The sequence below is a fragment of the Cnephaeus nilssonii genome, assembly GCF_951640355.1.
Source record: "Cnephaeus nilssonii genome assembly, chromosome: 5".
Classification (NCBI taxonomy): Eukaryota; Metazoa; Chordata; class Mammalia; order Chiroptera; family Vespertilionidae; genus Cnephaeus; species Cnephaeus nilssonii.
In genome coordinates this window covers 20,612,433-20,633,834 of record NC_137076.1, presented here as the reverse complement: position 1 = coordinate 20,633,834, position 21,402 = coordinate 20,612,433, and the positions used below count along the sequence as shown (strand labels likewise).

The 21,402-nt window shown below is 42.1% G+C and overlaps 1 protein-coding gene across 1 annotated transcript; it reads left to right on the top strand.

The window, feature by feature from the left end:
• Nucleotides 1-5,906: 5,906 nt before the first annotated feature.
• Nucleotides 5,907-20,969, top strand: LOC307100424 (uncharacterized protein; the record flags this gene model as incomplete). Its single annotated transcript, XM_079772841.1, is given in 3 exon segments — nt 5,907-6,847; nt 19,935-19,984; nt 19,987-20,969. Coding segments are annotated over 3 exon segments (1,974 nt in total).
• Between the last annotated feature and the right edge of the window lie 433 nt (nt 20,970-21,402).

The window sequence follows — 21,402 nt, the reverse complement described above, 5'->3', positions numbered from 1 at the left end:
AGCAGAGGCCCTGGTATCTGGAACTTATTTACCTTCTACAATTGAAACTTTGTAGCCTGGAGTGGAGCCAAGCCTCCTGCTCGATCCGTGGCTGGCAGCCATTTCTCTTGGGATTGATGTATCTTCTATAATTGAAACTTTGTACCCTTGAGTGGAGGCCTGGGCCCGCCAGAGTGTGTGAAAAGCTTGGCTTCCTCTGTTGCCGGGGAAACCCAAGCCTGCCTTCTGGTAGCCATCTTGGTTGGGGGTAATTTGCATACTCACCCTGATTTGCTGGTGGGAGTGGCTTGGCTGGTGGGCGTGGGTTATATAGTGGAGTGATGGTTAATTTGCATATTACTCTTGGTACGGAAGCTAGGCCTGGCCTGCAATCAGAGCCATCTTCCCGGGCTGCCTGCAGTTGGTGCTGCCCCCAACTGCTACCTACCCCTGGTTCCCTGTTTGCCATCAGGTGATCGGACCTTGATGGACCAGGGGAGGGACCAAGAGGTCAGCCATTCCCACCCGCTGGCTGGCCTCACCCCCACCACGGGTCGCCCTCTGTGTGAGGGGCAACCAGCAGGGCAGGGGCCATGCCCTGGCGCCACCCATGTCCCCCACCACACACCCCCAGTTCCCATTCACCATCGGGCGATCTGAGCCTGCCAGACGGGGGAAGGGAACAACAGGTCAGCTGTTCCGCCCGCTTGTCAGCCCCACCTCCTGCTGCCACCCACCCCTGGTTCCCCATTAGCCATTGGGCAATGAGAGCCTGCAGGATGGGGAAAGTGGCCGAGAGTTGATCAGTGAGCCTTATAGTGACTTGCTGAGTGGTCTTTCTGGTCATTCCATCGTTAGGGTCAATTTGCATATTACCCTTTTATTATATCATAGGATATGAATAATCCATGGACACAGACATTAGTGTGGTGAAGGCCAGGATGGGGGCAGTAGTGAAGTGGAGGAGACAATGGAGGAATTGGCAGAAATCTGAAATACTTTCAACAATAAAGATAAAAAATAAAAAATAGAATAAAATAGTAATTTTTAAAAAGATGTCTGTAGGAGTGTTTTACTTCTGGAGTCTCCAGGGGAGAATCCATTTCCTCTCCTACTCCAGTTTCTCATGCCACATGGCCCTTTCTCCATCTTTAAAGCCAGCTGTGTAGCATCTTTTAGTCTCCCTCTGATTCCAACAATTCTTTCTTCCTCTTCCCAATGTTAGAACCACAATGCTTTCATTAGTCCCCACCTACATTATTATGGCCAATCTTATATTAAAGTCAGCTGATTAGCCCAACTATTCAATCTGCTACTCTAATCTTATCTTGCAATGAAAAGTAACATATTACAAGTTTCTGGGGATTATGATGTGGATATCTTTGGAAGCTCTGCCTACTATGAAAATCTTTTCAATAATGTATTCCATGGTGTCACACGAGAGCCCTTGTATAAAAAAATCAAAAAAGGTATTTTTTTCAGAAGACTATCATATGATGTCATTTATAAATCCTTATAAAAATAGTTGAACAATGAATTTATAACAGCTTCTAGAATAAGTGAATACACTATGCATTCAAAATTACATGCAAAATGATTTTTAGTTCTAAAAACCTTGAACAACCTACACCTGACTCTAACACAGCCACACCCTTCTACTCAAAGTGTGGTCCACAGACCAGCACCTACAGCATCAACAGCACTTGGGAACTTGTTTGATTCAAAGAATCTCTGGGCCCACCAAAACCTGCATTTGAACTATAATCCTGGTAACTTATATGCACATTGAAGTTGGAGAAGTGCTGGTCTACATTAGATTTTCTCACCTTCTCATGCTGGCAATTAGGGCAGCATAATTATTGGTGTAGGGTATTATAGGTGTTGAGCAACTTTCCTCCAGGCATTGCCAAATATTTCCAGGGGCAAAATCATCTCAGGTAGAGAACCACTGACCCAAAGTTTGAAAATTGGAAGAAACCTGACAGATTCCAATCAAGGCCCATCCCTTATTTAGTTCATAACTTTGAGCTAATCAATAAACTCCTTCAAACGCAATTTTTGTAATGGGAATGGCATTTTGAAAAATTAAATCAGGCAAACTCTATAAGGTACTAAGCTCAGAATAAATGGCATAAAACTTTCAAAATGTATCTAATACTTAACAAATATTTTACAATGAGGTACTAAATGACAGCTCTTCACTTGTGAAATGAGTACAAAATTCCTTATTATTTTGACAAGTGTGTCAGGAAGCCAAAGAGTGTGAAGCCCAGCATTCCATATCAAAGGAACTCAGTCCTTTTGTTGGCGAGGAGAAGAGCAATTCTCTAGAGACATCAGGGCTGTGTCCCCACCACAGATCAGTGCTTGGGGATCACAGGGACCTGGTCCTGATGGGCTCCATAATCTCAGACATTGAAGAAAATGGTCAATCAGTGTTGGAATGAGGTAGTAAGAGGTTAGATCTCTGGAAAGCATGTAAGATCAAGACAAGGCATCATAAAAACTGAACTCACTTGATTTTTAACTGGTCTCTTGGGATCAGAGAATCATTAGGAAAAATTTCTATCTGTTTATTCCAGAGGCCTAGAGGGAAATCATGTGCTTAGATGTTTAAAAGACACAAGGGAAATGTGCCAGATGAGCAGGTTATAGAGAGAGATGTAAATATCTCCCCTGTGCAGTCCTCAGCTTGTAAAATGTTGGGGGACAGGTCATGGTTTTGGCTTTTGATTCCTGAGCTGGCTGAGGAACTGATGCTTCACTCCTTTCTGCTGTCTGGTGTGGGGCAGAGTTTCAGTCTCATCATCAACCATCCAGGGAGCAATTCAGACTTCCACACGGAGACCTTCCTCTCCGAGACCCATCCAGGTGAGTCTGGTAATGCAGCAAGTACATCAGGAAAGGGTCAGAAAGGATGGAACATGTCAGCTTTTACCTGAGTCACTGTGACCCTAAGCAGCCCAGCCCAGAGACCCTTTATCTCTGTTTGTATGCTTGGTTAAGTAAAGTAACTAACTTATACTCAATTTACTTACTATGTTAATATGTATGTATCTCTTTGAATCTGCAATATATGGCCCATAGTGGACAATTGTGTGGTGGGAATGGGAGTCCAGTTCGATGACATTGTAGAATGAATGAGATGCATAAAATGCCTGTAGTGAAATGAAAACATATTGAGGAGCTTTGCTGTTCAGGGAGAAGGAGATAGAGTATTAGGAGTGGAGGACAATGCAGTGAAGTGAGAGTGTTTGTATTAAAGTTCTAAGATGAGGTGTATTTGAAATTGCTTTGTGTTCTTTGAAAAGATTCGGACTAATGAGTGTAGATATGAGTAGCTTGAAACAGCAGTTAGTGAGACATACATTGCAGTCTCTTCTCTCACAGTGGTATTCACACGAAAAATATTTAATAAGTCTAAAGAGGAATACTAAATAGTTCTCCTTCATCACTCGTGAGGCTGCATATATTTTGGCGTTTTGTACTCTTTTACTTTCTGTATTGCACAGTTAGTGGAAATTCCTGTCCCACACTGAGCCTTTTCCTGCAGTGGTCATTTTTCCATACTTTGAATGAGAAATTCTGCCATGCACTGGGTGAATATAAATTGAGGACTGACCAACTTCTAGCCAAAGAGTATAGTGTGCTGAGAAACAATACTTCTTACAGTTCAGTGATAGAGAAATTAAGGCCACACATTGTACCTTAAGTCTTAATGACACAAAGGCATCATAGTTCACAACAGTTTACCTCAATGTAATGAGGACTTCACTGTTCCAGATAATGGGGTGGAATATCTCCAAATAGTTTAAAAATTTCTTCTTTACTTCATGTGGGATGCCATTGTAAAATGCCCTTAACCAAGGAACCTAATGAATAGAGAGACTTAAACTCAGTTCCATGAATCGTATTTTACTGAATAAATTACTCCGTTAGATTTCCATTGCTGCTGTAAAATATTCCTGCAGTCTTTGTTGAAAGTGACCATATACAGGCCTAGGTGCCAGAAGCCTGAAATGAGTCTCATATCAAGATGTGTGCAGGACTGGGTTCCTTCTAGAGGCTCAGGGGAGAATCTGTTTTCTTCCCAATTCCAGTTTGCATTTCTGACCACCTGCATTCCATCACTCAGGGCCCTTCCTCCTTCATCAAAACCAATAGTGTAGCCCTAGCTGGTTTGGCTCAGTAGATAGAGCATCAGCCTGTGGACTGAAGGGTCCTGGGTTCAAATCCAGTCAAGGGCACAATCTGGGGTTACAGGCTCAATTCCAAGTAGGGGGCTTGCAGGAGGCAGCCAATCAATGATGCACTCTCATCATTATTTTCTTTTTCTCAGTCTCCCTTCTTCTCTGAAATCAATAAAAATATATTTAAAACAAAATAAAACCAATAGTGTACATTTTCATCTTGTCTCCCCTTTTGCATCTAGGGGACCATTGTGTTTACCTTAGTTCCATCTGGATGATCTAGGCTCATTTTCTATTTTAAAGTCAGTCAATTAGTGCCCTACCTGGTTTGGCTCAGTGAATAGACCGATGGCCAGTGGATTGAAGGGTCCAGGTTGGGTTTCAGTCAAGAGCACACGCCCTGCATGTGCTGGGGAGTAGGAGTGCCAGAGAGAGGTCAATGTGGGGAAAAGGAGACATAGTAATTCTTTAAACAATAAAAATTTAAAGAAAACAAAAGAAGAGCACATTCCTGGGTTGTGAATTCAATCCCAGTTGGGGGCATGCAGAAGGCAGCTGATCAGTGACTATCTCTCATCATTGATGTTTCTAGCTCTCTCTCCCTCTTCCTTCCTATCCAAAACCAATGAAAATATATTTTTTTAAATAAAATAAAGTCAGCCAATTAACAACCCTGTTCCATCTGCTACCCTAAGTTTCCCTTGCTATAAAAAATAATATATTTAAAGTACTGGGGATTAGGGTGTGGACATCTTTTAGAGGTTCTTATTCTACCTGTTATAAATCATTTTTTCAGTATTATTTTGTGTCATTCAAGAGCCCTTATATAAAGGAAACAATAAATAATCATAGCCTCTAGAATGAGTGAATAACTAACTATTCCTTTAAAACTCCATTCAAAGTCAATAATTGGATCATAAGACCTAAAACTACCTGCAGCTAACTCTAACACAGAACCACAGTCTTTCTACTCAGACAGTGGTCCTCAGGCCAGGTCCTGCAGCATCACACCACCAGGGAGCCTGTCGGAAATGCAGAATCCTGAGCCCTCCAGAACTGCTGCATCAAATTCTGCATTTGAGCCTGAATCCTGGGGACTGCATAGGAACATGGAAATTGGAGAAGTGCTGATCTAAACTAGGTGTTCTCACCTTTTACCATTGACATTTGGGGAGGGATAATAATTGAGGGGGGTGCTTTTTGTGAATTGTAGGTATTTAGTGGTATCCCTTCAGACATTGCCAGACACCCTCAGGGCAAAATCATTTCTGGTTGAGTCAGATTGACTAAATTATATGCAATGCCCATCACATACTCTGATATTAACGTTGAGCAGATCTTTCACCATTTGTAATGTTATTTTTATATATCGGTATTTCTATTATTTGCTTCTATATTCTTTCCCCAAATTTTTGTTCTTCAGCACCCTCTACTCATAGCCCAGACAATGCTGAAAACATGGTCAGCACTCAGTTCATATTCCTGAAATGCATGAAAATTTTCCCATTAAAACTATAGTATACCTGACATCTTAGGTAAAAAGGAGATTGGGACAAAAATTCGTACTCTGAAATGACACAGGAAGGTCCTAGATGAAACCAAATCCAGACCAAAATACTGAAGCTACTTTCTTGACTGCGGGAGACGCACTGTAGCGTTAGAGCCACGTGAGTAACACTAGAGTGTATGAAAAGTCCTCATGCTCCTTTCTTCTTTCTTGGAAGTCACCCCCACCTCATGGAACCAGGGAATCTTACAGGAGTGTCAGAATTTCTTCTCCTGGGACTTTCAGAGGAACCAGCACTGCAGCCCCTCATATTTGGGCTTTTCCTCTCCATGTACCTGATCACTGTGTTGGGAAACCTGCTCATCATCCTGGCCGTCAGCTCAGACTCCCACCTCCACACACCCATGTACTTCTTCCTCTCCAACCTGTCCTGGGTAGACATCTGTGTCACCTCCACCACCGTCCCAAAGATGTTGGTGAACATCCAGACACAGAGCAAAGTCATCACCTATGCAGGCTGCATCACCCAGATTTATTTTTTCTCACTCTTTGCAGTGTTGGATGACTTCCTCTTGACTGTGATGGCCTATGACCGGTTTGTGGCCATCTGTCACCCACTGCACTACACAGTCATTATGAAACCCCGGCTCTGTGGACTGCTGGTTCTGGTGTCGTGGATCACAACTGCTCTGCATTCCTTGTTAGAAAGTTTACTGTTGTTGCGACTAACCTTCTGTACAAACGTGGAAATCCCCCACTTTTTCTGTGAACTCAGTCAGATGGCCCAACTTGCCTGTTCTGACAACTTTCTTAATAACATGGTGATGTATTTTATAACTGTGCTACTGGGTGGTGGTCCCCTCATTGGTATCATTTACTCTTACTCTAAGATAGTGTCCTCCATACGTGCAATCCCATCCACTCAGGGGAAGTATAAGGCATTTTCTACCTGTGCATCTCACCTCTTAGTTGTGTCCTTATTTTATTGTACAAGCCTAGGAGTGTATCTCAGCTCTGCTGCTACCCAAAGCTCACACTCAAGTGCAGCAGCCTCAGCGTTGTATACTGTGGTCACACCCATGCTGAACCCTTTCATCTACAGTCTCAGGAACAAAGACATAAAAGGAGCCCTGAAAGGATTTTTTGGGATGGAGGCTATAAAAAAAGAGCTGTGCTGAGTCTGAAAAAAGTGCACTTGATTTCATGGCTTCAAGACTGAAAACCATAAATTAAGATCTTTTAATCAGATTGTGTTTGTACAACTTGCTTGTTTTATTTATTTCCCGGAATTTCCTTTGTTTGAGTTCAACTTCTCTATACAATTTAAGTAACCATTTCATTACACTTTCTGCTACGTCTATTATACAGACAGTTTTTCCCTTTCTTCTTTGTTCTAAACTCACATCGTTTTTTCCAACCTTGATCAGAATGCTAATTCCAGTTTATTTCATGGACAACATGGATTTCTTAAGATTAATTTATTCTCAAATGACATATATCATTGTAAGGAAGTTGTTCTTATTTTATAGATAGAATAGTCATAAGTTGTATTATTCACTGGGAAAAACTTTGCTTGGTTATTCACACTACTTATATAATTTCATTACAGAAAAATCTGACACCTCAATTTTAACTTTTATGTTTCTCATTCCTTATACATCAGTACTTTAACTGCTCTTCCTGGTAATGTTGACTTTATCATTGTTCCTTATCAGTCTCAGCCTATGGATGGTAATGCTATACGGTGAAAATGCCTGGGCACTAGCCTTGGGCCCTGCTACTTGTTCCTCAGACCACAGCCAATGTTGTGGCTGAATGGGCTCTTGTGGTCCTTATTAAAATTGCAACAATCATGAGGGATCTATTAAATCACAAGGTTTATGCCAAAACCGGTTTGGCTCAGTGGATAGAACGTCGGTCTGCGGACTGGAAAGTCCCGGGTTCGATTCCGGTCAAGGGCATGTACCTTGGTTGCAGGCACATCCCCAGTAGGGGGTGTGCAGGAGGCAGTTGACCGATGTTTCTCTCTCATCAATGTTTCTAACTCTCTATCCCTCTCCCTTCCTCTCTGTAAAAAAATCAATAAAATATTAAATCACAAGGTTTATTACTTACAGGTCCTAGAGGATACACAACATCCTAAGGGCCACATCAGAAGGTCTCAGAATGGGAGAAGGGAGGGAGAAGGGAGAGAGAGAGAAAAAATAGGTTGAGTTGTGAGGAGAGACCTGAGTGCTTCTCTAGTAGCCTTGTCATAAAACTGGCAATAGGGTTATTTGAGACTAGAGGCCCGGTGCACGAATTCGTGTACCAGTCAGGTCCCTCGGCCAGACCTGTGGGATCAGGCCAAAACCAGTTCTCCGACATCCCCCAAGGGGTCCCGGATTGTGAGAGGGTGTAGGTCAGGCCAAGGGACCCCATCAATTCATGATCGGGGTCAGGAGGGATGCGGGAGGTTGGTCAGCTGGAGAGGGACGATGGGAGGGCTCCAGGGTATCAGTACTTTAACTGCTCTTCCATCTTGCTTAGTCCCAATTGGCCAGACCCCAGCAGCAAGACAACCTACTGGTCGGAGCGTCTGCCCCTGGTGGTCAGTGCACGTCATACTGAGCAGTTGAGTGGCCTTAGCATATCATTAGCATATTTTGCTATGATTGGTGAATGGATGACCGGACACTTCACATATTAGGCTTTTATTATATAGGATAGATGTCTTTGAAACAGATGCCTCATACATCAAAAGTTTAATGTCAGGTATTTACACTAGTATTATACTACTAGGATTTATAACTAATCTCCTAGTTTTATCATCTTATTAAACTCAGTGTCCAGAATTCCTAGAATACTACCTGGGAAGATTGATTATCAAGTATATATGTCAAAGTGGCTTCTATATGGATATGAGGCAGGAGAGAAAGAAACCAAAACCCCCACATCTGGGCATGATCAAAGAGAAAACAGTTTATGGCAGGAAACCCCTGCAGTGGTTAGAGGTCACAACAACAAGGACTGACTAGAACCAGATCATTCCAAGATGGAAGAAAATTGACCAAAGATCGACCCCAAAGCTCATTATACCATCATTACAATGAAAAGTGACACCACAAATAGAAAGGTGGCCAAGGGGGACAAACTCCATGACACTTCCACAACAACCCTGTTAGGAACAAGGCCCCCTCCCACCCAAAAGGCAGAGTCAGAATTTGGTGCCACAGCACTTGGAGACACCCCCCACCCTCTTCCACTTTGAACACACATAAAATCCCAGGAGCAAACTGACCACCGGTGCAACTCACTCTCATGTTGGTGCACTCATATGGGTACTTTTCTTCTACAGTGGCACCCACGCCCAGGCCTCTTTCTTTGTCTCTACCTGAGTAAAACTTGCTTTGATTCATCCTTGAAATCTTTCCTGGATGAGTCAAGGATCTGGAGATCACCTGACACTCGAAAGTTCTGGATTGTGCTGGGGCAGGGGCAGCCCCCAGCACACAAGCGGTCCAGTAACACATACATATATGAGAGGTACAGAGACAAAGGGGAAATGAGGCACATGTGACATTCTGAGATAAAGAGAGGTATTGGAGATACTACCCTTTCCCCATTGGGTACGCTTGGCTCCTTCTTCCTAAATTAATGACCTTATGTGCATGGGTGTAGGGTTAAGCCTTGGACTGACCTGCTGGCAAAGCTGCAAACAAGCCTCTGCTTAGAGGGCACAGCCCTCTTAGAATAATTGAGCTTGACCTTATGACCCTCCCTAGATCTTTCCTGGGTAGCTAATGGGCTGTGGGAGGTGCAGCAAGTGCTGCCAAAACAAGTGAAACTCCCAAGAACATTGTAACTATGGTAACCACTACCTTGTTTACCTCTGACTATAAAATAAAGGCTCAGTTTGCAGTCTGAATCTGTTCTGTGGCCTCATCCAGGCACAGAAGATCCACCACGACCCAGCTTATTCTCTTTGTCTGTCTTTTCTTCATCCTTCACCGGCCCTGCCTCAGGCTTGCCGAATCCTTGTCTGTGCTAGCGCAGCACACATGGGTTTATTTCTGAGCTCTCTGTTCTGTTTCTTTGATCTGTGAGTTTGTTTTTATGCCAGTACTGTACTGCTTTAATTACTATATATTTGTATGTAGTTTGAAATCTGTGAGCATGATGGTTCTAGCTTAGTTTTACTTTCTCAAGATTGCTTTGGCTATTCAGGATTTTTTTGTAGTGCCCTACAAGGTTAAGAACTATTTGCTCTATTTCTGTGAAAAAATGACATTGGAATTTTGATAGACATTGCAATGAATCTATAGATTGCTTTGGGTGTTTTTTTAATTCAATCTAATAAATTTGAAGATCTAATTTGCTTTATTAAGTGATTCATGAATCAGACAGCATCCCACCTAACAAGTAAGACAAATTTCTGAAGGGTTGTACAAGAGTAAGTTTTTACCGAAAAAAAAGGGTAGCATAAGGAAGCTCTTAGTAACAGAAAAGAAAGGATTTGGAGGCCTTGACATATTTTCTTTGGGAGAGGAGAACAAGAAGGTTTTATCATGCAGATTCCTTCTTCTTTTGACAGGGATGAAGAGGGCCCATGTGACAGACTACCTTACTGGTGCTTGACCAAAAGATTCCAACCTGGCTGATTAAAATTGTATTTCTGGAAGATGTAGAAACTTGCATTAGATCCAGTATTAAATCTGGGTTTGGCATCCTGGACTTTTAGCATGAGTGATGCCAATATTAATTCTTCCAATCAGTGGCCAGAGCATACGTTTCCATTTTCGCATCTTGTTCAATAACATTCAGCAATATGTTATAGTTTTCAGTGTACAGGTCTTTCACTTCCTAGTATTTTATTCTTTTTGATGCAGTTGTAAGTGGAATTATTTTCTTAACTTCTCTCTCTGACAGTTTGTTATTAGACACCACAGATTTCTGTAAATTCATTTTTTTATCCCACAATGTTACTGAAATTCATTTTTTGGTCCTAACAAATTGTTTTTATTTTAAATAAATTATTGGAATTAATGAATGAAATAAACTGAAAGCATTTAAAATGCAAACTTTTCTGAATTAAAGAAGCCATATAGAAATTAAGAGTACCAGTAATTACCCTGATCCTCTGCTTCCTTATTTCTGGTGATGATGTGAGGTGATAAACCTAATTCAGTCAATTTTGTTAATAAATAAAATATTTAGAAATATTTGGTGAGTCTAAGAACTCCTTGACAGGTAAGAAGTATATGTATGCATACATGCGTGTGCATTTTATCTGAATTTCTTTCTCATAAACGCACACACATATATGTCTAACACAGACTCGTTAAAATTTTCATCTTTCATGTTGAAAGAGAACATGAAAAAAAAATTGGAGGGAATGGAAGCTAAAAGAACAAATGGTTAAATTAAAGTGAAATTAAAAGAAAGTAGAAATGTAGACACAGGAAAAACCAAGATGGCAGCATAGGGTAAACACCTAATTGTTGCCTACCACAACAATTTTGAAACTACAACTGGAAAACAGAGCAGACTTCGTCCAGAACCACTGGAAAGCTGGCTGAGCGGATGCTCTACAACTAGAATAAAAGAGAAAGCTTTGGGAGCTGTGGAGGTGCAGAGATCTGTGAGCGCGGAGTGGGCGGGAGGTTGAATACACGACTGGCTTGCTCGCAGCGCGTGGAGAGGGTGGGCACCAAGTGCGTGGCTGGCTTTCTCGTTCGGGAGGAAAACAAAGCCTCCCTATTATACTGATATCCAGCACCGGTTGGGGAGAGGCTGGCCTGTCTGGCCGCAGGCGAAACTTGAGATCAGCCTTCTCTCAGAGGGGCACAGCCATTGTAGCGGGATACGGAAAACAAGGCCCTCTTAGGGCAGGGCTGATGGGAAATCAAAGCTTGTCTGCACCAACCTGAGACCCCGCCCCATCCAAGCTGAGCACAGAAGCCCTCCCAGTGGCTAGCTTTCTCATTCAGGAGAAAAACAAAACCTCCCGACCGCACTGATATCCACCTCCGGTAGGGGAGAAGCCGGCCTCTCTGGCAACAGGAGAAACTCGAGAGCAGCCTTCTCAGAGGTGCACACAGCCATCACTGCGGGACATTCGGGCGGGGCTGATGGGAAACCAAAGCTTGTCTGCACCACCCTGAGACTCCGCCCCATCCAAGCTGAGCACAGAAGCCTTCCCAGTGGAGACACTGCTGATACTCACAGCCAATTAGCTTGGAGATCAACTCCCCCCAGTGATACCAACAACAAGCAAGGCTTAACTACAACAAGACTGCACATACAGCCCACAAAGGGGTGCACCAAGAGGATCCACCACAGGTAACTGGGGAGGCTGAGCTACTGGGCTCTGCTAAGACACCTACACACAAAGCAACTCCATCAACTCAGGGAAGCAGCTAAAATGCAGAGACAAAGAGGCAGGCCACAATTAAAGGAAATGGAGGAAAGCAAAAGACTGGATATAGAGTTCAAAACCACGGTTATAAGGTTTTTCAAGAATTTCCTAGAAAAGGCCGATAAATTAAACGAGAACCTCGAGGACATGAAAAGGGATCAACTAGAAATAAAGCATACACTGACTGAAATAAAAAACATTATATAGAGACCTAAAAGCAGACTAGAGGATCACAAGAATCAAGTCAAAGATTTGGAATACCACAAAGCAAAAAACACTCCTCTGAAAAAGCAAAAAGAATACAAAAAGTTGAAGATAGTGTAAGAAGCCTCTGGGACAACTTCAAGCGTACCAACATAAGAATTATGGGGGTCCCAGAAGAAGAGAGAGAGAAAGATACTGAAAACCTATTTGAAGAAATAGTGACAGAAAACTTCCCCAACCTGATGAAAGAAATAGACTTACAAGTCCAGGAAGTACACAGAACCCCAAACAAAAGGAATCCAAAGAGGACCACACCAAGACACATCATAATTAAAATTCCAAGAGCAAAAGACAAAGAGAGAATATTAAAAGCAGCAAGAGAAAAACAGTTAGTTACCTATAAGGGAGTACCCATACGATTGTCAGCTGATTTCTCAACAGAAACTATGCAGGCCAGACAGGAATGGCAAGAAATATTCAAAGTGATGAATTGCAAGAACCTACAACCAAGATTACTCTACCCAGCAAAGTTATCATTCAGGCCAGATAAAGAGCTTCACAAATAAGAAAAAGCTAAAGGAGTTCATCACTGCCAAACCAGAATTATATGAAATTCTGAAAGGTATTCTTTAAGAAGAGGAAGAAGGAGATAAAGATAAAAATTATGAACAACAAATAGGTAACTATTAACAAGTGAATCTAAAAACCAAGGGAATAAAAAATCTTATGAATAGTACTAAGTGGTGAATATAATAGAATCAGGGGCATAGAAAGGGAGTGGACTGACAATTCTCGGGGGAAAGGGGGAGTGCGGGGTGTGGGAAGACATTGAACAAAAAGTGTACACCTATGGAGGAGGACACTGGGGGAGGGTAAGGGCAGAGGGGGGGTAGGAACCTGGTAGAGGGGAGCTATGGGGGGAAAAAGGAGGAACAATTGTAATAATCTGAACAATAAAGATTTATTTTAAAAAATTAAAAAAATAAAATCATAAAACAAATAAAATACAAATACAAATACAAAAAAAAAGAAAGAAATGTAGACACAAAGATTTAAAGTAGAATTGTTGAGGAAGATGGCGGCAGAGCTGGTAGAAGTTGCTCTCTCCTCCTCCCAGACAGGACTTGGAATCACAACTAAATTATACAACAATCAACCTGGAGATCCAACTGAAAACAGCTGAACAGAAGTCTTACAACCAAATATTTGTAGAAGAAGCCACATCAAGACCAGTGCCATCTTTCCTGGGGCAAACACTCCCCTCCAATCTGCATCAGCCTAGGGGACTGCACAAGCCCACGCTCCCAGCCCCCATGCCATCCTGTCCGAGCTTAGAACCCACAAAGGAGTGTGCTATCTGAGCCTGTACTAGGAATGGGGAGGCAGTGATCTTATTTCTAGAAACTCATATCAATGCAAAAGACAATTACTTTAACCTGCATAACAACCTTACCCTGTTTACTGTGCTTTTCCTGGTAACCACCTATATCTGACTCCCCTCCATCAACACCTTTTTCTGACTTCAGTTAATGATGGTGGCTAAGGTGGTATTTTCAGGATTACTTAATTTTCCTAGGTTTCCATCTCAGTTTTCTGATGTGCACTCAATGACAAAATCGCCTATGGATGCATTTCTAAGAACATATCCCTGTTTGTTAAGCAGTGCATGACTGTACATCTCTATTCAAAATCTTAAGCAAACACAATTTTTGGTGAAGATGGCCTACAACTACATGCCCCTTACTCTACAACAGGACCAAAATTTGCTACTCACAGAGTGGTCCTCAGACCAGGACCTCAAAACCAGCATTTTCCTGAGACTTTTGAGAAATGCAGATGCCCCAGGCCCACCAGCACCTGCTGAATCAGTATCTGTACTTGAACTACAATCGAGGGTGATTCATATTGATAAAGACTAAAAGCAATTTAAGCAAACATAACCAGTCAGGAGGGTTTATGGGAGGAGCTAGCACTAATGGAATTTCTCACACTGTCTGTAATAGTGAGAGCCCTACACGAAGAACTCTATGTTTATAAAAATCTCATGCTTCTAACTTCCCCTTCCCTCTTCCTTTCCCCTCCATAAGGACTCCTCCATCTTGGCACACAGGCCAGAGTGTGCATGTGGCTTGTCATGTCTGCATGCATGGGTTGCAATACTTTCTTTTTCCTGAATAAATCCTTTTGGTGATAAAACGCCCAGTCAATAAAATTGTTGAGTCAATAATATGCACTGTGAAGTTGGAGAAGGGCTCATCTAGACTAGGAATTTTTATCTTCTAAATATGACATAATTATTTGTGTTGGGTATTGCAAGTATTTAGCAGCCTACCTTCAGATGTTCCCTCTTTGGGAACCACTGCACAGTTTGAGAACTGAAAGCATCATGACAGCCCTAACCAGTTTGGCTCAGTGGATAGAGTGTCGGCCTGCGAACTGAAAGGTCCCGGGTTCAATTCCGGTCAAGGGCATGTACCTTGGTTGTGGGCACATCCCCAGTAAGAGGTGTGCAGGAGGCAGATGCTCAAAGTTTCTCTCTCATTGATGTTTCTAACTCTCTATCCCTCTCCCTTCCAATCGGTAAAAAATCAATACAATATATTTAAAAAATAAAATAAAATTTAAAAATGAAAGCATCATGACAGATTCTAATCAACACCTTACTCTGATTATAATGTTGGGTTGGTCACTAAACTTCCTCAAGCCGACTTCTGCAATGGAGAATGAAGGTGATAATTTTATCAGTTCAGAGAAAGGACTTCTATAAAATTTAAATCAAGTAATGCATATAAGGTACTAAACTCAGATTACATAGCATTAAATTATATAATTATGTCTCAAAATTAACAAAGGTCTTATAATGTGGGACTAAATAACAGCTCTTATCTTCAGATATAAGTATGAAATTTATCATTGATTTGGAAAATGTGTCATGAAGCCAAGGAGGGTGGTGCCCAAAGCTTTACATCAAAGTCACACAGTCCTCTCCCTTGTTGAAGAGACAAATTGCAATTTTCTGGAGGTATTATGGCTTGTGCTTCAGAACAATTCAGTGCTTCGAAAATCCAAGGTTCCTAGCCAAGCCAGTCTTGAACTTTAGAGAAAATTTAATTCAAAGTTGGGTAAGGTTCTGGGAGATGAAATCTCAAGAGGGTCATGAAGAAAGAGTAACAAAAACAAGTCACTTAACTTCTAACCTGGTCCCTTGGGAACAGAGAACGGGAGAAAATTTTTCCATTCTGTGCAGACCAGTGTGTCCCACAGGGAAACTGGGTGCTCAGAGGAGGGAGCAACAATGCAAACAGGTATCTAATGAGCTGATAAAAGAGGAGTAATATCTCCTCTGGGGCAGACTCCCAACCTGTTTGAGGTTAGGCTGGAACAGAACATATTTGTTTCTTTTGGAGTCTCAAGTCTGCCTCTGAGACTAATGCTTGACTCCTTCCTGCTCTTTTGTCTGAGAACAGAGCTTCAGTCTCCAACATTAACAATCCAGGGAGCAATTCAGACTTCTACAAGGAGCAGTTTCTTTCAGAGACCCATCCAAGTGAGTCTGAGAGTGCAGCAGATGCTGTGGGAAGATTCAAGGAATGCATCCCAGAATCTCTCCCTGAGGTAACCTGAGAGCCTAACCAGGCCAGCTCAGAGCTGAGAGACTGCCATAAATGTTTGCTAGGTAGGCGAATATACAGTTAATACATTTAGTATGCTAAATTAGTTTTCTCCTGAAAACATTGCTGTTTCGCATAGAATTGCTTTATATATGTATAGATGGATCTAGGATAATGGATGAAAATGTATTAATTTTGTGTGGTCAATTCTATCAGTCTGTCATATTGTGTCTTCTCCCATTACTTTTAAACATAAACAGTTCTACATCTTTCACCTTGGCAAAAACATTCTTTTGCATTCAATTAATGATCTTTTCCATCCATTTTCTAAGCATAATCTATTTATGTTTAATAGGTAGAAATTATAACTGTAGATACTGCTTACTCCACTGCCTTTTAAAAGTATATTTTTGTATTTTTATTTCCACACCCTTGCCCATATATCTGGCATTGGAAGCCTATACTGATGTGATTAAAGTTTGTGGGGTGGGGGAGTTGGCTTTTCTTTTGTTTTACAATTTTATTCCATTTTATTAATGCCATTATTTGAATACACAGTATTTAACCATGTTTATTTTCCCTGCCATTTATTATATTATGAATATCCCATACCTTGAGGTTTTTCCACATAAAAGCACACATTTATAAAACTACATAAATAAAGTCAGTGATCTCCCTGCTCATTTGACCTCACATTATACAAAGAAGGCCCAGTATCTATAATAATAAAAGCGTAAAATGCTAATTAGACAGGACAGCCGAATGACCTTCCAGACATCATTCCAGATGTCCTTCCGAACGAAGCCGCGGCGTCGGGGGCCAAGGCAGAGGAGGTTAGGGGCGATCAGGCAGGCAAAGTGGTTAGGGGCGATTAGGCAGGCAGACAGTGGTTAGGGGCAAGCGAACAGTTAGGGGTGATCAGGCAGGCAGGCAGAGGGGTTAGGGGGTGATTAGGCAGGCAGGCAGAGTGGTTAGGGGTTATTAGGCAGGCAGGCCAACGGTAAGGAGCCAGCGATCGTGGATTGCAAAAGGGATATCCGACTGCCAGTTTGGGCCTGATTATGGCAGTCAGACATCCCCCGAGGGGTCCCGGATTGCGAGAGGGTGCAGGCTGGGCTGAGGGATCCCCCCCACCCCCCATGCATGAATTTCGTGCACCGGGCCTCTAGTAATGAAATAAGTGTGCTATAATATCGAATTCATAGGGGTAAATATGTTGTGGCATAAGCAGGATTTTATAAAAAATGTTCAGGGATAATTTGTAGGTTGACAAGGAACAGAACCAAGACTAGTGCCCACCCATCAGTTGTGTCACAAAAGAGAACAAAACTCAAAGCCAAAAATAACAAAGGAAAGATGCTATTGAGCCAATAAACCACCAGAGTGATCTAATGAACATGGAATAGGTGCAGGAATAACAATTAGATCAGAGGCTGGGGAGGACGCTGTGATGAGGCCAGTGGAGCAGGGAAGGTCCAGTTGGTGTGTGGTCCCTTGAGTCCCAGGTAACTTCAGCAGCCACACTGGCTGCCTGTTCTCTCTGCACCTGGCTCTCTGCTGGGCTTTTCACTGTTGTTTTCCCCTCATTATCAGGAAATGGCCTTTTAAGCTGTCCTAGCATTTATTGTGTTAAATTCCAGATTTGTTTCACTGTTTCCCAAAATAAGACATGCCTTTTACATTGTGACCCAGAATTTTTGCACAGACACACACACACACACACACACACACACACACACGCATGCATGAGTGAACAAAGGGAGCCATGAAATGATTTTGTATGTACCCTCACTGTGTGTGACACACTCTAACACTTTCTTTTGTGCCTCCTTGATTCTATTCTATTTCATTCTTACAACTATAATCTGACACCCTAATGGCTCCTGATCTCAGAATATGGAGAACACTCCTCAAGCATGTCCTCCACACCCAGCTTCATAGAATCCTGTCATAGAATACATGTTTATTCAGTCACAATAACTAAATCTGAAGGGGGAGAATGAGTTTGTATAGCATGCTATATGCCTCAGGTACTCACAGTATAACAAGGAACAAAGACATGGAATTAAAAGTCTCAACATGGGTGCCCTAACACTTAGATTAAGAGCATGAGAAAGTGACCTTTTCCTGGGCTAATGCTAGAAAAAGAAAAGGTTCGTGAAGGAGAGGATCCAGTCTCTCTGAAAGAGGAGTTCGAGTTTGGAGGGTGGAGAGGGGGGTGAAAAATTCCAAAAAGACCAGTGGGGTGACCCCAAGCAGAGGAAAGCAAGCCCATAAAGGCTCTGAGCCCTGCAGCTACTGTGGTGTCAGGTGAAGCTGGAGTCAAGTTCAATGTTTAGGAGACCAGTGTGAGGGAGGCCAGGGCTCTGTGAGGGTGTAGCTGGCTGAAAGTTCACAGACACTTGAGCCTCATGTTTGAAACTATGGAATTTTGGCTTCTATCTCCAGTGAGGTATGACTAGGGGAGGAATTTTAATCAGAGAGTTCAATGATCAGCATTAAAGTTCTCTCAGAGTCAATGTGTGCATTTGGCTAGAGGGGTGCCCACCTGTTAGATGGAATAGATGACAGGGAACTGAAATATGTCTGTGAAATTGGAGACTGAGGTATTGGGAAGCAATAAAGACATTTGAGATGTAGAATAATCAGCCTCATCCCATCACAGTGGTTACCATTCATTTACCAACAAGAAGGAAGTACACCAAGCTCTCTAGGTACAGTATATTTATCTGATTATCTGCCCACCATCATGGGCTGATGGATACTGCAATCTTCACCATCAGGTGAGGATATTAACAATTATTAGGCTGTAGCCCTAACCGGTTTGGCTCAGTGGATAGAGCATCAAACTGAGACTGAAGGGTCCCAGGTTCAATTCTGGTCAAGGACACATTTCTGTGTTGCGGGCTCGATCCCCTGTAAGGGGTGTGCAGAAGGCCGCTGACCAATGATCCTCTCTCATCATTGATGTTTCTATCTCTTTCTCTCCTTCTCCTTTCCTCTCTGAAAACAATAAAAATATATTTTTTAGAAAAAAACAAAGAGAGAATCTCAAAAGCAGCCAGAGAAAAGACATTACTTACCTACAAGGGAGCACCCATACAACTCTCAGCTGATTTCTCAACAGAAACATTGCAGGCCAGAAGGGAGTGGTAAGACATATTCAGTGATAAATATCAAGGACCTACAACCAAGATTACTCCACCCATCCAAATTACCATTTAAAATTAAAGGTCAGACAAAGAGCTTCACATACAACAAAAAGCTAAAGGAGTTCAACACCATAAAACCAGTATTACATGAAATGTTGAAGGGTATTCTTTAAGAAGAAGAAGAGGACGGGGAGGAGGAGGAGGAGGAGGAGAGAAGGAAGGAAGGAAGGAAGGAAGGAAGGAAGGAAGGAAGGAAGGAAGGAAGGAAGGAAGGAGAAGGAAAAGCAGAAAGACAAGAAGGAGGAGGAGGAGGAAGAGGAGGGGAAGGGAAAAGGGAAGGAAAAGGAAGAGCAGGAGGAGGGGAAGGAGGGGGAGGAGGAAAAAAAGAGGCAAAAAAAGATCAAAAACATGAACAATAGATGGCAATAAAAATATATCTATCAATAATTGAAACTAAAAATCAAGATAAATGAACAAAGAATCTAATGAACAAAATTAAATGATGAACAAAATAGAACCAGGGGCATGGAAACATGGAACAGACTGATGAATCTCAGAGGGAAGGGGGAGAGTAGAAAAGAGATTAAACAAAGAATTTATATGCATATATGCATTGCCTATGGATGCAGACAATAGGATGGTGAAGGCCTGCAGTGGAGTGGGAACTGGGTAAAGGGGGTGATGGAGTGAAAAACGGGGATATCTGTAATACTCTCAATAGTAATGATTTTAAAACAAACAAACAAAAACCTGTGTAATCCATGACCACCTTGGGAAAAGGTCTGAGGAGGACAGAAATTCCTAATCAGAGATGTCATGGATTGGGGTGTGTGTCTTAAAGGATATGATATGTTGAAAAGCTATTGATTACTTTACTACAAAATATAATTATAGCATATCAACTATGTTAGTAATAGCCATCTGTTTAAAAATTGATCATGCTATTTATTCTTTCCTACTAGTCAGCTACACCACATGAGACAAGGCAATGATACCCCAATTTCAGAATTTCTTCTTCTGGGATTTTCAGAGGAACCAGAACTGCAGCCCCTCATATTTGGGCTCTTCCTCTCCATGTACCTGATCACTGTGCTTGGAAACCTGCTCATCATCCTGGCCGTCACCTCAGACTCCCACCTCCACACACCCATGTACTTCTTCCTCTCCAACCTGTCCTTGGTAGACATCTGTTTCACCTCCACCACCGTCCCAAAGATGCTGGTGAACATCCAGACACAGAGCAAAGCCATCACCTATGAAGGCTGCATCACCCAGATGTATTTTTTCATACTCTTTGCAATGTTGGATAACATCCTCTTGACCGTGATGGCCTATGACCGCTTTGTAGCCATCTGCCACCCCCTGCACTACATGATCATCATGAACCCCCGGCTCTGTGGACTGCTGCTTCTGGTGTCCTGGATCATCAGTGGCCTGAATTCCTTGTTACAAAGCGTAATGGTATTACAGCTGTCCTTCTGTACAGACATTAAAATCACCCAGTTCTTTTGTGAAATGAAACAGGTCGTCCAACTTGCCTGTTCCAACACTTTTGTTAGTGACATGGTGATGTATTTTGTAACTGCACTACTGGGTGGTGGTCCCCTAGCTGGGATCCTTTACTCTTACTCTAAGATAGTGTCCTCCATACGTGCAATCCCATCAGCTCAGGGGAAGTATAAGGCATTTTCTACCTGTGCGTCTCACCTCTCAGTTGTCTCCTTATTTTATGGTACCAGCCTAGGAGTGTATCTCAGCTCTGCTGCTACCCAAAGCTCACACTCAAGTGCAGCAGCCTCTGTGATGTATGCCGTGGTCACACCCATGCTGAACCCCTTCATCTACAGTCTCAGGAACAAAGACATAAAGAGGGCCCTGAAAAGATTCTATGGGATGGCAGGTACAAAAGGGACAATCATCCAGAGGTAGAAAAAGTGCTCCAAGACCCAAAATCAGAAATTGAGATTCTTTCATCAGATGGTAGTTTTCAGACTTGGATCTTGTATTCTGTCCTTGAATTTCCTTTGTTTGTTTCAACTCTTCTATACAATTTAAGAAACCATTTTAGTAAGCTCTCTGCTTTGTCTGTTATATAGACAATTGTTCCCTTTGTCTTTTTTTTTACCTTCACAAAGCTTTTTCCAACCTTGATCAGAAATATTTGGAAATTTTCATTTAATTCAATGGCAACATTGATGTCTTAACAATAATTTCTTCTCAAATGACATGCATCATTGTAAGTAATTTGTTCTTGTGTTCACCATGTTTCCCTCATTCTTTGTACATCAATATCTTAACTGATCTTGCTGATACTGTAGACTTTATTATTTTTCCCTATACGTATCAATCTATTGATAGTGAT